At 40.7% G+C, this 19788-nt stretch overlaps 1 protein-coding gene and 1 long non-coding RNA gene across 2 annotated transcripts; both read left to right on the forward strand.

Moving 5' to 3' along the window:
• The first annotated feature begins 435 nt into the window (after window positions 1-435).
• On the forward strand, window positions 436-7775 carry LOC148933788 (uncharacterized). Its single transcript, XR_016134715.1, has 2 exons — window positions 436-994; window positions 7570-7775. It is a non-coding gene; the product is annotated as an uncharacterized LOC148933788 (long non-coding RNA).
• Window positions 7776-11009: 3234 nt separating this feature from the next.
• On the forward strand, window positions 11010-18112 carry LOC125218870 (putative late blight resistance protein homolog R1A-10). Its single transcript, XM_089062306.1, has 4 exons — window positions 11010-11697; window positions 12220-12237; window positions 13131-13164; window positions 16658-18112. Exons 1-4 carry the CDS (start codon window positions 11404-11406, stop codon window positions 17818-17820), a joined length of 1509 nt encoding a protein of 502 aa, XP_088918432.1. The 5' UTR covers window positions 11010-11403; the 3' UTR covers window positions 17821-18112.
• Window positions 18113-19788: the final 1676 nt, after the last annotated feature.

Below are 19788 nucleotides of genomic sequence, written 5' to 3' on the forward strand. Positions count from 1 at the left end.
GGGCTCAACCTAGACTAGCGACTTACCTAGTAATCCTAGAGACATAAAATGGGTAATCGAAGTTGTTGAATCAATCACAATACAATTCCATCGTAGTTGGATCCAAAACTCTACTCTCCTCTTTGGTATCTTTTCACTTGTGTTTATTTCCTCTTGTCACTTTTAATTTCTTTTTCATTGTTATATGCTTATAGTAGTGCTAGAACAAAACCATTTCTCTTGGATTTTCTACACAGTAATCAAAATTTGTTCGTGGTACTTGAGTTGATACAATCTTGTTTCTGTGGGATACGATACTCTTGCTTTCTAATTGCTACACTAGCCTCGTACACTTGCGGGTATTATTTGTGTTAAAATAAGTTGAGTCAATGAGTTATTTAGACTGAGTCATCCTCTTGTTGTGATATTGCAATTTGCAACGAGCTTTGCTTCCTTTGTTTTCAAAGCAAGAAGATATCTGAAAAAAATGGCTTACAATCTTTAACCTCTCATCATCATTGTTGAAGGAATTCTTGATCCTGACCAATCACGATGGATTGTTGATGAAAACAACCTTCAACTCCATTCCCTTTACAACAAAGTAGTAAATCTTCACTCACCAAACTAGACCCCGAAATAAGAAAAGTAGCACATCGAGCTGAAGACATCCTTGAATCCCACATGGTTGATCAAAAACTCTCCGGATTTAATTGCGTGAGATTCACTTTGTCCACATGAGATCTACAATAAGTAACACGAGATCTTGATTCTGTTATGGAGCAAGCGGAGAAGCACATGGGGATGGAGGATAACAAGATGCTGTCATCCAATGCTGCGGTGGGAATTGATTCTGCTGTGGAACAAGTGAAGCTCGTGGATAAGAAGAAGTCGTCTAGCAGTTCATCATCGAGTGTTGTGGTGGGAATAGATGAAGATCTGATGCAGCTCAAGGATCGGCTGACAAGTATGGAGAAGAAACTGGAGATCGTCCCCATCGTTGGTATGGGCGAAGTAGGTAAAACCACTCTCGCTCAAAAGCTTTATGATGATCCATTGATTGTTGATTACTTTGATTATCGTTCTTGGGCCACTATCTCACAAGATTACAATATGCGGCAAATTCTAAAAAGCCTTCTTCATTGCATAACTGGACAAGAATATGATTAACCTACTAATGAGTTAAAAGATATGTTGTATAAGAGCTTGTATGGTAGAAAGTATTTGATTGTATTAGATGATATATGGAGTACGAAATTCTGGGATGAGATGAGGATGTACTTCCCAAATAACAACAACGGGAGTCGCATTGTGATCACCACTAGAGAGTCTGATGTGGCGAACTATGCTGACTCTTTGACATCGCAGCATCAAGTGCAACTACTTAGTTACTCTGAAAGTTGGAATCTACTTCGCCAGCTTGTTTTTGGAGAGGAGGAGTGCCCTCTTGTATTGCAAGAGATTGGTGAAATGGTCGCTAGTGATTGCTGTGGGCTTCCTCTAGCCATCAGTGTGATTGGAGGGCTGCTATCTAAGATGGAAAGATCAGAAAATAATTGGATGAAAATTGGTTACAATGCAAAAGAAGCAATTGCTGAGTCAGATGAGCAATGCTCTAGTATATTGTCTTTAAGTTATAACCACTTGCCGAATCACTTGAAACCATGTTTTTTATACATGGGAGCTTTCCCTGAAGACTTCAAGATTAGTGGCTCCAAACTCATACAATTGTGGGTTGCAGAAGGATTTGTAAAATCAAATGGGGAAAGAAGTTTGGAGGAAGTGGCTGAGGATTAGCTAAAGTCTCTAATCGATAGAAATATATTTATAGTTAGAGAATACAATATATATGGAAAAGAAAAGAGTTACAGCATGCATGATATGTTGAGGGATATATGCATCATGAAATCTGCTGAAGAAAAGTTTCTGAATGGTCCCAATAAGTTCGCATTCTCTAATCCACGCCACATGAGGTTTCACAACTCATACGAATTGGAAGATGTTAATGATTCAACAGAGTCAATGTCACTAACTCGATCTGTTATATGCATTGTTTTTTGGAGGGCTGAGTTTCCATCTGGTGCACTATTCGCAACAAGATTTCTAAGGGTGTTGGACTTAATGGGTATGCTTTTCCATAGTTTCCTGTTACGAGCCTTCATCTAATTAGTTTAGATATATTAGGGTTTTGCATATCTTTTCATATATTTGTTTTCTTGTTCCATAAGCTAGTGTTCTACTATTATAAATAGGGATAGGTTGTTTTCATTTTATTCATTCAATCAATCAATATATTATTTTGGCCAAGTTCAATATGTGATACGTTGAATCCTATATTCCATACGCCACCGGCTGCCCGACGGAATCTCTCCGCGCATAGCCGGAAACGTATATCTTATCTGTAGCCACTGCCCGACGGGTTGGAACCCGCGCACAGCCGCCCAGATCCTTATCCCCGCCGACCCTCACGGGCGCCAGATTCTCTTTATATTGTTATTTTCAGCGGCATGCCCCTGCCTCGGGCGTTCGACCACAGGATTCACCTTCTACCGGGCACGAAGCCGGTCAATGTACGACCGTATCGTTACCCATACTTCCAAAAAAATGAAATTGAGCGTCAGATGAAGGAAATGTTAGACCAAGGCATAATTCAAAGAAGTCAGAGCCCCTTTTCATCACCAGTGTTGTTAATTCGGAAGAAGGACGGTACTTTTTGCTTCTGCATCGATTATCGTGCCTTGAATTTGGCGACGGTCCCCGATCATTTCCCGATCCCCACCGCGGACGAATTGTTCGATGAATTGGGAAAGGCGAAGTTCTTCACTAAGCTGGATCTGCGTTTGGGTTATCACCAGATCAGGATGCACGAGGCAGACATTTTCAAAACCCTAATATATCTAAACTAATTAGATGAAGGCTCGTAACAACTCCCCCACGGTTAAAATCCACCTTGTCCTCAAGGTGGAAACCACAAACCAACGACCAAAGTTGAAAGCAAAAGCTTTCGCGAGGCGTTTACTCCCGGATCAAATACATATCGACCAACTGAAATTCTTCCTTTATCACCTCCAAGAGTGCTCAAATATGGTGTGTCATTCCGCGGAGGGATCAACCTTGCATCGGTGTCGAGCGATGTTGATCGATGATGATCGATGATTCATACTTGGTACATCACCGACACAAGCAATGGCGGGCAAACCGGTGTAAGCACCATTTCCTTTCTTACTCCAAGAGTTTCCAACAACATTTTTGGATGACACTTGAACAACATTGAGTGAGGCGACGACCTTCTTCACCTCATTAGTGGAATCGTCCTCCTTACATCTGGTGCTTTTCATCTCGGACTCAGAGACTCATGGACATTGAGGAGGAATTACACGATTTGCCACCAGTTCTGACTGGGGGGAACGCGCAGGAACTATTGATCGGATCTTCTCGCTGCCAGCCGGTGGGAAATCGCCGTGACGCGGGCAATCTGCCTCGTCCGCCGCCAAGGGGTGATCATCCCCGCCAGCGGTCCAACGCCGGTGCAGTCGACCCACTGACCCAGGGTTTTGATCAGATCATGGCCCGATTCGATCAGTTGGAAGTTAGAATGGATAATTCAGATCGTCGGGTGGACGGTTTGGAGAACCCACCGCACCGTGACACTGGCCCCCCAGACGACGATTACGATTCGGAGGAACGGGAGTATGTGGAGTACAGAGAGTCTGAATTTTTGCCGCAGGACATGTATACTCGCCAACGCCACTTAGGGGTTCGCAACAGGAGACCTCCTAGGGGTGGCCGACGAGGGGGCCTTTCTCGGCGTGATGATTCTCATCGTGAAGGTGATTGGCAACAAGATTTGGCTACTGATTCCAGAATAGTTCCCTACCAGACACGCCGCACATCTAGTTGGGACCCTCCAGCGACTCGTCATCGAGGGTGGCGTGAATCTCGTTGCAGACAATCTTGCTGTGACCCTCCATCATCGCGAGACAGAACTTTTTGCCAGTATGGTTCCGATACTCGTCAAGGGGTCAAAATTCGTGCCCCCCACTTCGATGGGTCTGATGCTACTAATTGGATATCGCGGGTAGAGTACTATTTCGATCATATAATGATGCCTGAAGAAGATCGTCTACACTACGCTGTCATGCTCTTTGACCCGCCAGCGGCGGAATGGATATTTAATTACAGGAATAACAACTGGTGCTTTCATCCCGTACTCATCCTCTGTCTTCGTTTATCCATATCCCCAAATTATTCACCAATATCACAAAAAAAAAAATACCACCGAACCCTCCACTCCAACTTCATTGTTTTTCCCTTATTAGTTATGGCTATTTACCACCAATATCAGCCCCAGCATGAGATGCACGCAGTTATTGCAAAGTTTGATCGCCTATTGGACATGATGGAATCCGTATGGACGCAGTTGATCGGCGCGTGGAAAACCTTCGTCGAAAAAAATACCCCAGCCCACACCAATCTGGGAGGTCGCGCAACACCCCTGACGGCTTTTTCAGCCACCATCTGGAGGATGCAGCCAATCGCAGCCGTTGGCTACCCTCGTGCACCCCCGCTGCCGGAGCCACCGCCACATCGGACTCCATCCCCGCCGTCCGTGCAGTGAACCCGCCGTAGCTATCTGCCCCATAGTCAGCCGCCGGCCGCGCGCTATAATTATAGCTGTTATACTGCCCGAAAGAATGCCCACCAGCCGCCGCCCGATGCCTTCACTGCTGGGAATCAGTTCAGGGAGCAGGAGCTGCGCCGATTCCCTAATCCAGGTAATTTTTTGCCAGAGTCAAACCGGCAGCCGTGTCTGCCTGCGAAAAAGCTGACTCATTGGGACCCGCCAGTTTTGAGACAGTATGTGGGGTTTCCGGTCGATGAAGCTCCAAGGACGCGCCCAGCCATGTACAAGGATCCGCCTAAAAAGTGCATTCAGCTGCGAGTGTCGGTTGACGAGCCACAGCCCCCGACTGGCTGTCCTCTACGACCACAACCGTCGGCCTTGCATCAGCCAACCTACTGGGACCCGCCGAAACAGCAGGAATACTCGACACATGAACCACCAACACATGTGGATTCCCTTGACCGTGGGTTTGTAAAATTCCAACCTTTGCCGCAGCCACCACTTCCGCATCGCTTTCGGGGTGAGGTAGATGAGAACATATGTTATGGAGAGGTTGTTACTCACACGCATTCGCCAACACTCGACGACAATGAGGAGCTTGGTGATTTAGAGAACTCCATATAAGAGATGGCAGCAGAGAAACTCATGGATCATGATCGTGGCTTGCCTAGTGAAAATCCGGGATCTAGGGAAGTTAGAGATGGCAGTCTTGAAGACCAACAAGTTTCATCTCTCGTGGAAATCTGCCCAACGCGCAATCTCGATATGAGCACAGAGGAGGAAAAGGCATTGTTGAACGATGTAGAGGAGGACGATTCCACTAATGAGGTGAAGAAGGTCGTCGCCTCACTCAATGTTGTTCAAGTGTCATCCAAAAATGTTGTTGGAAACTCTTGGAGTAAGAAAGGAAATGGTGCTTACACCGGTTTGCCCGCCATTGCTTGTGTCGGTGATGTACCAAGTATGAATCATCGATCAACATCGCTCGACACCGATGCAAGGTTGATCCTTCCGCGGAATGACATGCCATATTTGAGCACCCTTGGAGGTGATAAAGGAAGAATTTCAGTTGGTCGATATGTATTTGATCCGGGAGGAAACGCCTCGCGAAAGCTTTTGCTTTCAACTTTGGTCGTTGGTTTGTGGTTTCCACCTTGAGGACAAGGTGGATTTTAACCGTGGGGGAGTTGTTACGAGCCTTCATCTAATTAGTTTAGATATATTAGGGTTTTGCATATCTTTTCATATATTTGTTTTCTTGTTCCATAAGCTAGTGTTCTACTATTATAAATAGGGATAGGTTGTTCTCATTTTATTCATTCAATCAATCAATATATTATTTTGGCCAAGTTCCATATGTGATACGTTGAATCCTAAATTCCATACGCCACCGGCTGCCCGACGGAATCTCTCCGCGCACAGCCGGTAACGTATATCTGATCTGTAGCCACTGCCCGACGGGTTGGAACCCACGCACAACCGCCCAGATCCTTATCCCCGCCGACCCTCACGGGCGCCGGATTCTCTTTATATTGTTATTTTCTGTTTTATCAGTTCGTTAGGAATTTAGGTTCCTAACATTTCCCAACAGAAATTTTTGAATTTGTCAACCTACGGTTCTTAGGTGTCAGTTGCAATTCAAGAATACCTAGAGGAATATCAAGATTGTGGAATTTGCAAACCGTGTTTTGTTATTGCTTGTTTGAAGAGCCATCTGAGATATGGAAGCTCTCTGAGTTGAGATTTCTCAAGACGCATGGAATTGAGTTGTTAAATGACGAGGAAATGAATTATAGTGTCCTTGATAAGCTGCAAAGGATTTCATTTGAACTACTACTTAAAAAGGAGGTAGCAAGTTGGGATGGTTTCCTCAAAAGCATTCCAAATATAAAAAAGTTGTCAATTAATGACAGCATGCGAACTACATCCACTGCAATTGACCTTAGCCATCTTCACAAGCTCGAAAGATTAAAATGACGTTATATGAGAACCATATCCACTCCAAGCAGGTCCATTTGTCGTTCCAGGGTTATATACCCTTGTAATATCAGAAAACTAGTTCTGACTGAGTGTGTATTAAATTCGGGAGTGCTGAGGACTCGGTGTGCATTACATAAGCTAGAAGTGCTCGTGATGGATGACTGCAGTTTTAAAAGAGAGGATGTGACATGTGATGAAGAGTGGGTGCGAACACAGGGATATTTTTTTGAATGCATGGGCGAGACAGGTGATGAAGAGTGGGAGTTATCAGATGGAGATGTGTTCCCCTCACTGCAATTTTTATCTGTTGCATGTTTGAACATTGTGCGTTGGATAGCTGATGAGACCAACTTCCCTAGACTCCGCCACCTCAGTCTGGCTGCCTGCGAGAAACTAGAGGAAATCCCTAGCGGCATTGGGGAAATCCCAACGCTCCAAATAATTGTGTTACAATGTTGCAGAGAATCCACAGTGGCCTCAGCAAAAAGGATTGAGGAGGAACAATCTGACAATGGAAACTATGATCTCTAACTTCGCATCGTAAAGAAGAGTGAGACATTTCTTTAACTTGATGTTTTGAATGCTAAGTTGTATGCACTTTGATTTCGATTGCACATTCATGCATACACTTTTCAAAAATTCCTTAAAAATGTTTAAAATAATGATTTTAATAAGATTAATTTGTGGTTTTATAGTATTTCAGTATTTCACTAAATTGGTTTAGAATGATCAAGTGGATAGCATATACTACTATTCTATCTGAAATTCTAATGCTGATGGTAACTCTGTTGATGTTAATAATATGTGATGTTAATAGTCTATAATGTTATTTATAGTTCTATAAAAAATCTTGTGATGCCAATGCCTTATTAATGCTCTATTAAAACTGATGTTAATGCCCTGTCAATGCTAATATCAATGTTGATGGTAATAATCTGTGATGTTAATGGTGATGTTGGAATAATGTATTGTGTTATTGTTCGTCGCAGAAAAAAAGAAATCGAAACGTATGATGAAGAATCAACAATGAGCTGAGGAGCAAACATACAAACTACATGGGTCGGTGAGAAGATTGTCAGGGAGAAAAAAGACTATAGCTTTAAACAGACATATTGTGTTTACTTGTGATGTTAATTTGTATTTACTTATAATTTTGATTGTGAGCCTAACTATATAAGTGTGATAATACACAGAAAAAGCAGAATTCTTATTATGCTCAAATGGGATGTGATCAAATAAAAACTCTAAATATTGTACAAACTCAAAACTATGATCTTGATCATTAAAAAATATCAACAGATCACAAAAAACATCAACAGTAAATGTCAACAGAATTTCAACGGTAGTCAATGATTGATGCTGTGTTGATATTGTGTTGACATTAAAATCTTAAAATTTTACATTGTGTTGATATTGTGTTGACATTCAAATCTTAAAATTTTACATTGTGTTGATATTGTACTGAAACTGTGTTGAAGCTGTGTTAAGAAGTTTTGAGTTTGTACAATATATAAGTTTGCATTTTATCATTAACCATGCTCAAATATCCAAGAGAATTCTAAAAATGTCAAGAATGATGCCAACTCTATTGGCATATAAAAAAATACACATGTAGATTAACATTTACATGTAGTAGATTCTAAAGTTGATATGCGAACATTTAACAATTTACATGTAGATTGTCCTAATAAATGGATTTTTATGAATTTTGAATTTTTATTATAAATAGATAATTTAAGTTATAAAAACATGAAATTTACTATGATCTAGTAGTACTTATTTTCAGTTCATTCCTTGTGTTCTGTTTATACTTTATATCATTATTAGTTGTTTCATTTCGGTCTTTTTTAATTTACCTTATTTGATTTCTCAGCTCATTGAAGATTGTTAGGAACCTAAATTCCTAACAAACTGATAAAACGGAAAATAACAATATAAAGAGAATCCGACGCCCGTTAGGGTCGACGGAGAGATAGATACGGATAAATCCGGCGCCCGTGAGGGTCGGCGGCAGAACGGGGCTGAGCGCGGGAGTATCCCGTCGGCAACAATTGATTTGTGATTCAAGCCAAGTTGGACGAAATACTGATTTCATTAATTGGTTGAATGAATAACAAAGATAACAATCTATCCTATTTATAATAAATACTACTACCTAACTTATCTAACAAGAAAAACAATATATTATAAAAGATATCAAATCCCTACAATATCTAAACTAAAGAAAGGCAATTAAGGATCGTAACAACTCCCCCACGGTTGAAATCCACCTTGTCCTCAAGGTGGGAACCACGAAACAACGACAACAGTTGTAAGCAAATGCTTTGGCAAGGAGTATCCTCCTGGGTCAAACGCACACTGGATTGTTGAACATCTCACTTTATCAATTCCTTGACGACCAGTTTGGCCACTCATTTGTATATACCCCCTACTAGATATCCGTCTAAACCTGATAAATCCTTCTCGGAACAAGATTTCCATGACTTCCTTGATAGCTATTCTCTTGCGGGAAGAAGAACTAGAGCTGACGCGTTTCACACCCTCTGAAATCTCCATTTTCCTTGAGGTGGGGACAGCAGCAAGTACAACATGAGGGACCAATGTTGGATTGGTATCGGGACTGTCCGGCTGAGAGATCACGGTTGGTGGGGGCGGGTCACTGTCTGACAAACCGCACTCCTCTCCACTGATATCGGGGCTGCACGGCAGAGCTGGTGGGGACCAACAGGAGGGAGAGCGCTGCAGTGGTGGCGGCGGAACAGCAAGGGCAGCAGGTAGAGAGCTGCTAGATAGATCGTGATGGAGATGGGAACGCGAGAGGCGTCGAGAATCAGCAGCGCGGGGCGTCGGGCAATTACCCAGCTGCCATGGATGAAATCTGGATGTAGTTGCCAGATTACCCACCTGTCCTTTCCCCTTCACATTGTCACTTGGGTCGGCAATTTCATTGGCCGGAAACCAAGTCATATCCTCCACTGGTTGTCTCATGAAGCTAGCATCAACGTCCTCCTCATAATCAACCGAGTCCCAATGATCAATAGTATAATACACAGGTTCACTATCTCCACCATCGATAGTTGCAAAATCATATGCTTGATAATCTAATGAACCTGTTGTGGGGTGTTGCTGATCATATGCTTGAGATTCTTGTTGCACACGATAGTCCCAACATGTAGATGGGCGCAGTGGATGGTGCGTAGGCTGTTCAAGCTGCACTCTTGGTGGGACCCAACAGGAACTCGGGCTGGTTGCCGGCTGCAGCGACTGTGTCAGATGAAGCCCCTGCAGAAACCAACTTGAACTAGGATGGAGGGCTGGTGGCGGCCAGTCGAGAGGTTGTTTGTGGCAGGAGCGGAGACAAGTTGGGTGCTGATATGAGTATCCCTGATGGTTGCGGCCTGGCGGTGGACCCCAGCACGATTTGTTCCTCGTCCGCGGCTGATCTTCATGGTCAAGTTCTTGCGGCGAGCGGAACCGACGCTTCACAAGTCTCCGGTCGTTCGCGTCCATACGCGACTCCAATTTGTCGAAGCGTTCCATAATCCAATCGAACATGTGGGATAGAATGATTTCATCGTCGGAATTCATGGATGGAGGATGAGCTCTCAATGAAAGCACCAGTTGTTAGGAACCTAAATTCCTAACAAACTGATAAAACGGAAAATAACAATATAAAGAGAATCCGGCGCCCGTGAGGGTCGGCGGCAGAACGGGGCTGAGCTCGGGAGTATTCCCGTCGGAAGCAATTGATTTGTGATTCAAGCCAAGTTGGACGAAATACTGATTTCATTAATTGGTTGAATGAATAACAAAGATAACAATCTATCCTATTTATAATAAATACTACTACTAACTTATCTAACAAGAAAAACAATATATAGAAAAGATATCAAATCCCTACAATATCTAAACTAAAGAAAGGCAATTAAGGATCGTAACAAAGATCAGTATGATAAGTTGAATTTTTAGTTCTTGATCGTGTTTTAATCTCGTGGAGATGGAGGATATATAAGAAGATGCTTGTGGAAATTGATATGGAGTATTTTAAAATCAGCTGTGAATACCATGAATTTTAATATTTTTCATAATGATTTTGTGTTTCAATTTTCTATTTTTAATATGTTGTTGATTTGATACACATGTTTCATATTGATGACATGGTTGAGCCATGTGTACAGTGTGTTGGGAATAATAATAAAATTCACAGACAAGTCTTGCCTCATAGTAGAATTTTTCGGATACCATATTAGATATAATTTCACTCGAATAAGAACTATGTTCTATTCATACCATATCATAAAAATGGACTCACAATCCACTCAAGTATTCCCTCCACATTCCACTATGAAAAAACTACTATAAAAATTACACTCAAATAACTAAATAAGTAAAGTTCCACACACTGATTCCATACAATCAAAAGCATAAGAAAATACTACTAGTAGTATATTAACTCAAGGTCCACAATGAGCTGGCTGTCACTAATTTCAATTCATGAACAAGTTTGAGTTATTTAATTATTTTGGATTCAATCATCTTCTTTTTGTGTAATTGCAATTTGCAACGAGCTTTCCTTCCCTTTGTTTTCTGAGATCTGAAAAAAAATGGCTTACAATCTTCAACCACTCATCACTATTCTTGAGGGAATCCTTGATCCTGACCAAACACTATGGATTGTTGATGAAAACAACCCTCAGATCCAGTCCCTGCTCGACAAAGCTACTTCTCTTTAGCAGCTCCTTGATAGTAAATCATCACTCACCAAACTAGACAGCAAAATAAGAGAAGTTGCACATCAAGCTGAAGACATCCTTGAATACCACATGGTTCACATGCTCCCTGATCCCAGGTTCTTTGCACCTACTCATGTGAGATTCACTTTATCCACACCAGATCTACAACAAGTAATACGGGAACTTGGTTCTGTTATGGAGCAAGCTGAGAAGCTCATGGAGATGGAGGAAAAGAAGATGCCACGAGAGCTTGATTCATCCAGTTCATCCGGTTCCAAGAGTGCTGTGGTGGTGGGAATTGATGAAGATCTGATGCAGCTCAAGGATCGGCTGACCCGTATGGAGAAGAAGCTGGAGATCGTCCCCATCGTTGGTATGGGTGGTGTAGGTAAAACCACTCTTACTCGAAAGCTTTATGAAGATAATATGATTGTTGAATGCTTTCATTGTCGTGCTTGGGCCACTGTCTCACAAGATTACAATATGCGACAAGTTCTCAAAAGCCTTCTTCGTTGCATAACTGGAAAAGATTGTGATCAACCTACTAATGAGTTAAAAGATATGTTGTATAAGAGCTTGTTCGGTAGAAAATACTTGATTGTGTTAGATGATATACGGAGCACCAAATTCTGGGATGAGATTAGGATGTACTTCCCGGACAACAACAACGGGACTCGCATTGTGATCACCACTAGGGAATCTGATGTAGCGAACTATGCTAACTCTTTGAGTCTGCAACATCAGGTGCGGTTGCTTAGCGAGTCTGAAAGTTGGAATCTGCTTCACCAACTTGTGTTTGGAGAAAAGGAGTGCCCTCTTGTATTACAAGAGATTGGTCGAAAGATCGCCAAGGATTGCGGTGGGCTTCCTCTAGCCATAAGTGTGATTGGAGGGTTGCTATGTAAGATGGAAAGATCAGAAGATGTTTGGAGGAAAATTGGGGACAATGTAATGGCATCAATTTCTGGATTAGACGAGCGATGCTCTAGTATCTTGTTTTTAAGTTATAACAACTTGCTGAATCACTTGAAACCATGTTTCTTATACATGGCAGCTTTCCCAGAAGACTACGAGATTAAAGGCTCCAGACTCGTATATATGTGGATTGCAGAAGGATTTGTAAAATCAAACGGGGAAAGAAGTTTGGAGGAAAAGGCCAAGGATTGGCTAAAGTCTCTAGTCGAAAGATATCTATTTTTAAAAACTTTAGGGGCATTTTTATAGAGTTTCTGCTGTGTGGTGTCCTTTTTGGGATTTTTGGAAGTGTGGGGTTGAGTTTGCAATTTTCGGGGGTCAATTTGCAATATTCCAGGATCTGGTGGGTCTTTATTAGGTAGAGAGGAAGAGGAGGGGTTTGAGAATAAATTCCCAAACCCTAAATTACCTCCCAGATTAGGCGATTCCATACCATTTCCTCCCTCATCCGAAGAAGCGGCGCCGCCTCCTCCTCTGGCGACTGTTGCGACGCCGGTCGTTGCAGCTTCCGTCCCCGGGTCGCCGCCTCGGTTGTTAGCGGCTCCCAAGTTGCTCCCGATGGCGGCGACCGGTTCTCCTCCGCCTACCGCCGCAGCTGCTCGGCCATTTCCTTTAAACGATGTCGGTGGTGGTTTGGTCTTTCTCTCTTGCCACCACTCCGGGTAACCATGAATTTCGAAACAGGTCTCGCGGGTGTGTTTTTTCTTCCCACAATGGGAACAGATGAGCTTCGATTTATCCTCTTCGGTCCGTCTGTTCCACCCACCACCATTTCCACCGCCGTTCCGTTGAGGATGACTCCGATGCACCGCCTGGTTTTGCCATTGGTGAGTCACGGCCAGACCTGCCCCGACTCCCTGTGCGCCGGAGTCCTCTGTTTGGAGGACGCTTGATCTAACGTCTTCTCGCCGGAGGATGGCATATGCCGCTTCAGCCGAGGGAAGTGGTTCTGTCCTTAGAATCTCTTTCTTGATGCTTTCATACTTGCTATTTAGAGATACCAGTAATTGAAACACCCTCTGTTCTTGCTTCTCAGTGTTGTATATATCGATATCTTCTGCGTACTTCATTGGGTTTGGGTGTGTCCGATCTATGGAGATCCACAAATCGTTCAATTTGGTCCATATTTCCTCCAGTGGCTCCTCCTTCTGTTTTAATGTGATTGCCTTTGCATACAGATCGTATACTTGAATTTTGTCACTCCCACTGGCATATGTGACTTCAAGGCTAACCCATATGTCTCTGGTCGTCGGATATTGGGTCAATCGGCTCACCAGCCTCTGTTCCACATTCTGGGTCAGCCATGTGAATACACAATGGTCAGCCTGCTGCCACTTTCTGAAAGTTTGGTCGGTCTCTGCCGGGGGGGATGGGACTCCAGTGATGTGAGAAATCATTCCCCTCCCGCTGATTGCCGCTTTCATGAGGATAGACCACTGTGGGTAATTGTCACCATTTCGTTTCTCTGCAATAACTAATGGTGAAGGATCGATTTTGTAGGTTTCTGGTGTTGGAGTTTTGGTGGGTATTATTTGGTTCTGACTTTGTGCGATACTTACACGCATAAATTCGGCAAACATTCGAGCAAATTGCTCTGTTTCCGTTGGTTTTGGTGGTTCGTCGTTGTCTGACATTTTTTTTTCTGCAGAATCTGCCGGGTTTTGGCTGAAAAGGTTTGAGATTGGTCCGAAACAGTGATGAGACTACTCTGAGTCTCACCCCTGCTCTGATACCATCTTGAATGGTGTATCAGGCATGATTTAGGAGTAGAGGGATTAATGAGAGAAGTAATGAGATTGATAACTCGTAGATGATTTATTACTGCAGAGACTAACCATTTATATAGGGTTGATACATGTGTAATTATGGTATAATATCAATCAAATATCAATCATCCTATTCTATTCTTGGAGTATAATTGTGGAGCATAATTGAGATTATTCCTTAGTATCTTTTCCTTTCTTAACAGATGTAGGTTGAAATTTTTGTTTGAAGCCCAAATAATTTCATCTATACTACTACTATTATTTAATTAAGGCTAAATATAAATGTTTGTATGGATGTAGTTGGACAGCCAAGATGATGCACTATTTTCTGGAGCTAAACTACTAGGTGCTGCACATCGGCTAACGACATTTTAAATGCAATTAAAGATGTTAATTTGTGAATCTAAATATAACATCTAACACTGCGAAAAATTATCTTTATTGATGGTGTTTCAGTTAAAATTAAAGGATGCAAATAGAAGCGTACCAAAAAATAGACAAAGGATTAAGTTAATTTGTCAATAGTTTAGAATTGTAGTACCCTAATATAGAAACGGTTTATTAGGGCCCGCCCGAATGGATTGCCGGGTTGAGCGGGCTGGCTTGGTCGAGTTGTGGGTTAGCCCAACGGGTTGCACTTTCCAATCAAAACTTTATTACTACTCCCTCCGGCCCAACTAAAATGACACTTTTTTTTAGTTTGTTCCAACCAAGATAACACAATTCTATTTTTAGTAACTTTCTATCTCCAATTAATACACTCAGCTACTCCTTCCGTCCCACAAAAGATGTCACACTTTCCTTTTTAGTTTGTCCCACAAAAGATGTCACACTTCCCTTTTTGGAAAATATTCTCTCTCACATGAATATAAAAATTATATTTTCTCTCTCCATTTAACACACAAAACAAAATCTCCTAAAATCTCGTGCCGTCCCACAAGTGTGACATCTTTTGTGGGACGGGGGGAGTACTTTTTCCCTTCAATTAAATTTTCAACTTTTTTTATCTCTCCATTTAATACTCACATCCGTTCATTCTCTCTATAATTAACCACATTAACCAACAATCCCTAAAATCTCATGCAGACTAAAAAATGTGTCATCTACGGGGCAGAGGGGGTACCTTATATAGAAATTGTACATGTTCATAATTGGGCTTCGGCCTTTTCCTTATATACTAGTACTCCCTAAGTCCGCAAAACATAGTCCTATTTGTGGACGCAACTGTTTTAATAAGAAATTATAAATTGATTTTTGAAATATTAAACCATAATAAGAAATTGATTCTTGAAATATTAAACCGTAATATATATTATAAATTGATTTTTGAATTTTATTATATATAAATATTATAAATATGAAAAACAAGAAACTTTTGATTTAATTATTTTCAGTAATAGTTTAAACGTCAAATGACCTTCACTATTTTTTTCATACATTCATTTATTGAAGGGCATTATTATTTTATAAAAATTGTAGTACATGATCATAATTGGGCTTGGGCCTTTTCACTATATACTCTACAAAATGTATAATTTTAGGCTAACCAACCAACTTTGTTATCATCCAAAATTAAAATGATTAATAAAAGCACTAAATTTCATCAAAATCTGATTTATTTCATATATTTTAAAATTTGAATCTTAAATCGTGAAGTTTCAAAATATTTCAAGTTTTTCATTTAACTGAATCTGTATTATTAATTTTTAGTTTATTAAGCTCAACACAATGCTTTTTGGCCATCCATATCATCACATTAATATACATTTACTCCACTGTTCATTGACACAACCAAAATTTTATTCCAAATCTATTTATATGAGTTCAATTATTGTGAATTTTAGGGTGCGTAAGATTAATGTATCTTTGATTATTTGGATGAAAACAGACTTCCTTGCATATTATGAATATAACAACTATGTAACTGTCACTCATATAGTAGTATTATTCGAGTTGAAGTCAATAACAATCATGTGAACGAAGCTCATGAAAGTAACAAAAGCAATCAGTATATAATAAGTAAATAATTTCACATACTTAAAAAATGGGTGATGAAAGAGCCGTTGTTATTACAACAGTTCAAATCAATATCTTTGAGATATGAGCACTAATAGCATGTTACTTTTACAGATCATAAATGATTCCCCTAATAAAAATAATGCAAATCTTGGACAGAACAACACAGTATTAATTTAATAAATCATTATTTGCTGAAGCCTCCAGGTCACCAATGCGCAGTTGACTTGTTTAGACTCAATCACATCTTGTTTTCCTGCAATTGCAATTTGCAACAAGCTTTGCTTCCTTTGTTTTTCAAGCAAGAAGAGATCTGAAAAAATGGCTTACAATCTACAACCTCTCATCACCATTCTTGAAGGAATCTTTGATCCTCACCAATCACGGTGGATTGTTCATGAAAACAACCCACAATTCCAAACCATCCTCGATAAATCTAATTCTCTTCAACAGCTTCTTGACAAATCTTCACTCACCAAACTAGACAGCCAAATCAGAGAAGTAGCACATCGAGCAGAAGATATCATTGAATCCCTCATGGTTCATCAAATGAAATCCGGATATGATTCCACCAGGTCTGCAGCAAGTAATACGAGATCTTGGTTCTCTTATGGAGCAAGCGAAGAAGCTCATGGAGACGGAGGATGACAAGATGCTTCGAGAACTTGATTCTTCTATGGAACAATTGAATCTCGTGGAGATGGATGATAAGAAGATGCTCGTGGTGGGAATTGATGAAGATCTGATGCAGCTCAAGGATCTGCTGACCCGTATGGAGAAGAAGCGGGAGATCGTCCCCATCGTTGGTATGGGTGGAGTAGGTAAAACCACTCTTACTCGCAACCTTTACGAAGATCCTTTTATTGTTGAATACTTTCATTGTCGTGCTTGGACCACTATCTCACAAGATTACAATATGCCACATATTCTCAAAAGCCTTCTTCGTTGCATAACTGGAAATGAATGTGAACAACCTTCTGATGAGTTAAAAGATATGTTGTATAAGAGCTTGTACGGTAGAAAATACTTGATTGTGTTAGATGATATATGGAGCACCAAATTCTGGGATGAGATTAGGATGTACTTCCCGGACAACAACAACGGGAGTCGCATTGTGATCACCATTAGGGAATCTGATGTGGCGAACTATGCTGACTCTTCAAGATCGCAGCATCAAGTACAGTTGCTTAGTGAATCTGAAAGTTGTAATCTTCTTCACCAACTTGTGTTTGGAGAAGAGGAGTGCCCTCTTGTTTTACAAGAGATTGGTCGAAAGATCGCCAAGGATTGCGGTGGGCTTCCTCTAGCCATCAGTGTGATTGGTGGGCTACTATCTAAAATTGAAAGATCGGAAGATGTTTGGAAGAAAATTGGGAACAATGTAATAGCCGCAATTAGTGAATTGAACGAGCAATGCCATCGTATATTGTCTTTAAGTTATAACCACTTGCTGAATCACTTGAAACCATGTTTTTTATACATGGGAGCTTATCCTGAAGACTACGAGATTAAAGGCTCCAAATTCATATATATGTGGATTGCAGAAGGATTTGTAAAATCAAATGGGGAAAGAAGTTTGAAGGAAGAGGCTGAGGATTCGCTAAAGTCTCTAGTCAAGAGAAATCTATTTATGGTTAGAAAATACAAGAAGAATGGAAAACCAAAGAGTTATAGCATGCATGATATGTTGAGGGATATATGCATCAGAAAATCAGGTGAAGACATGTTTATGAATGGTCTCAACTGTTAGGGAGATTCAATATACAGAACAGAAAAACGGATATCTGAAAGTCGTGATAATTACTTTCAGATCAAATCAATTTCGGTGGTTCTACCAAACTTATTTGATCGGATAAATTTCAGAGAATTCAGAAAATTCATATGTGTATTTGAGATCTCGAACCAGAAGAATTGATCAGATTTTGAAGAAGACGAACCGGTGCAGCTATTGACGAAATAGTGCATCCGTTGGGAATATTAACCGACAATAACTGATTTTCAAAAGGTTTCCGAAATTGCAAATTTGTCCTTTGACTTTCAAAAATTATATTTTCGGATGAATTTCTAATACAGCAACTTCGTTGGAAACAGCTCGACCCCAGCCAGGGGCTCTGCCCCTTGGACCCCGCCAGGGGCTGCCGCCCCTTGGACCCCGCTACCCGGGGGCGCTGCCCCCGGACCCTCGTTCATCTGTTTAGGGGCTTCGCCCCTAACTTCATAATGAATTCAAATAAGTGTGCACTCCGCACCTCCATACTTAAATGATGTATCATTATAACAATAACCGATCAATCAAGTTAATCCAATTGCACTAAAATATCCAACATCAACAAGTTCACATTCTCTAATCCACGCCGCATGAGTTTTCACATAACAGACGAATTGGAAGATGTTAATGATTAAACAGAGTCAATATCACTAACTCGATCTGTTATATGCATTGATCGTCGGAGGGCTGAGTTTCGACTTGGTGTTTTTTCCGCGGCAAGATTGCTAAGGGTGTTGGATTTTTTTGATATGACTTTTAAAAAGTTCCCAACTGAAATATTTGCATTTGTCAACCTACGCTTCTTATGTGTCAACTGCAATTCAGACGTATACATACCGAGAGGAATATCAAGATTGTGGAATTTGCAAACCTTGATTGGTTTTATCTGTTTGGAGAGCCAGCTGAGCTATGGAAACTCTCCGAGTTAAGATATCTCAAGGTGCGTGGAATTGAGTTGGTAAAAGATGAGGAAATGAAGTATAGTCTCTTTAAGAAGCTGCAAAGCATTTCATTCAGTCTATATGAAGAGGACGCAGCACCTTAGGATGGTTTCCTCAAAAGCATCCCAAATATCAAAAAATTGTTAATTCATGATTTTGGCCTCAGAACTACATTAAAAGCAATTGATCTTAGCCATCTTCATAAGCTTGAAAGATTAAGATGCAATCGTATGAGAACTATATTGTCCTTTCCAGAAGGTTTTGGTGGTCGTTTTAGAGTTATATTTCCTTGTAATATTAGAAAACTAGTTTTCTATATATGTGAAATGATTATGGGAGCGTGGAGGACTTTCTGTGCACTACATATGCTGGAAGTGCTCATGTTAACTTCCTGCTGTTTCAAAAGTGAGAAGGAGACATGTGATGAAGAGTGGGAGGTAGCAGAAGAAGAACACAGAAGATGTGTTCTATTCACTGCACTTTCTGTTAGAAATTTGGGTTTCCACACTAATTTAATGTGTATGACTATCTTTCAGTTGCCCAATTAAAGTGATTCAATAAAGATTAAGTTTGGGCTTAAAGTGTATTTATTTGTTATGGAAATAAGTGTAGATACCATATTAGATTTTCTATTTGATGAAGGACCGAATAGAAAATAAAGGGGTTTATATTTAATATAAATATAAGCTAGGGTTATGGTCCCCAGGCGTCAGAAGAGGTAGAGGTAGCATCAATTGGAGATTTATATTCCTTGGTATATTAAAGTTTATATTTCTTATTTTAATCCAAATCGATTTATAGATGTTAAGCTCGTTCCTCCTGATTTATTTCGAATAAAAATTGGAGATTTGCATCAATTTTGACTTGTTTGTTTAATAAATGAGTTTGGCTTGGATATAGTTTTGAGAAAGATGCAACACTTTGTTTTGTTTGATGCTTAATCAAGAATTAAGTTGGACATAAAGGGAGGTGCATTTGTTAATGGAGGATTTACTTTTCTTTTTTTTTT

Source organism: Salvia hispanica, chromosome 1, assembly GCF_029641045.1.
Source record: "Salvia hispanica isolate PSC_SH4W2 chromosome 1, Shi_PSC_v1, whole genome shotgun sequence".
Classification (NCBI taxonomy): Eukaryota; Viridiplantae; Streptophyta; class Magnoliopsida; order Lamiales; family Lamiaceae; genus Salvia; species Salvia hispanica.

Excerpts from the sequence above, each read along its gene's own strand:
- LOC125218870 (XM_089062306.1), top strand. The coding sequence starts at position 11,404 with ATGGTTCACATGCTCCCTGATCCCAGGTTCTTTGCACCTACTCATGTG. Across the intron at positions 13,165-16,657 it reads CCTGTGCGCCGGAGTCCTCT|TAATACGAGATCTTGGTTCT; the intron begins GTTTGGAGGACG and ends GTCTGCAGCAAG.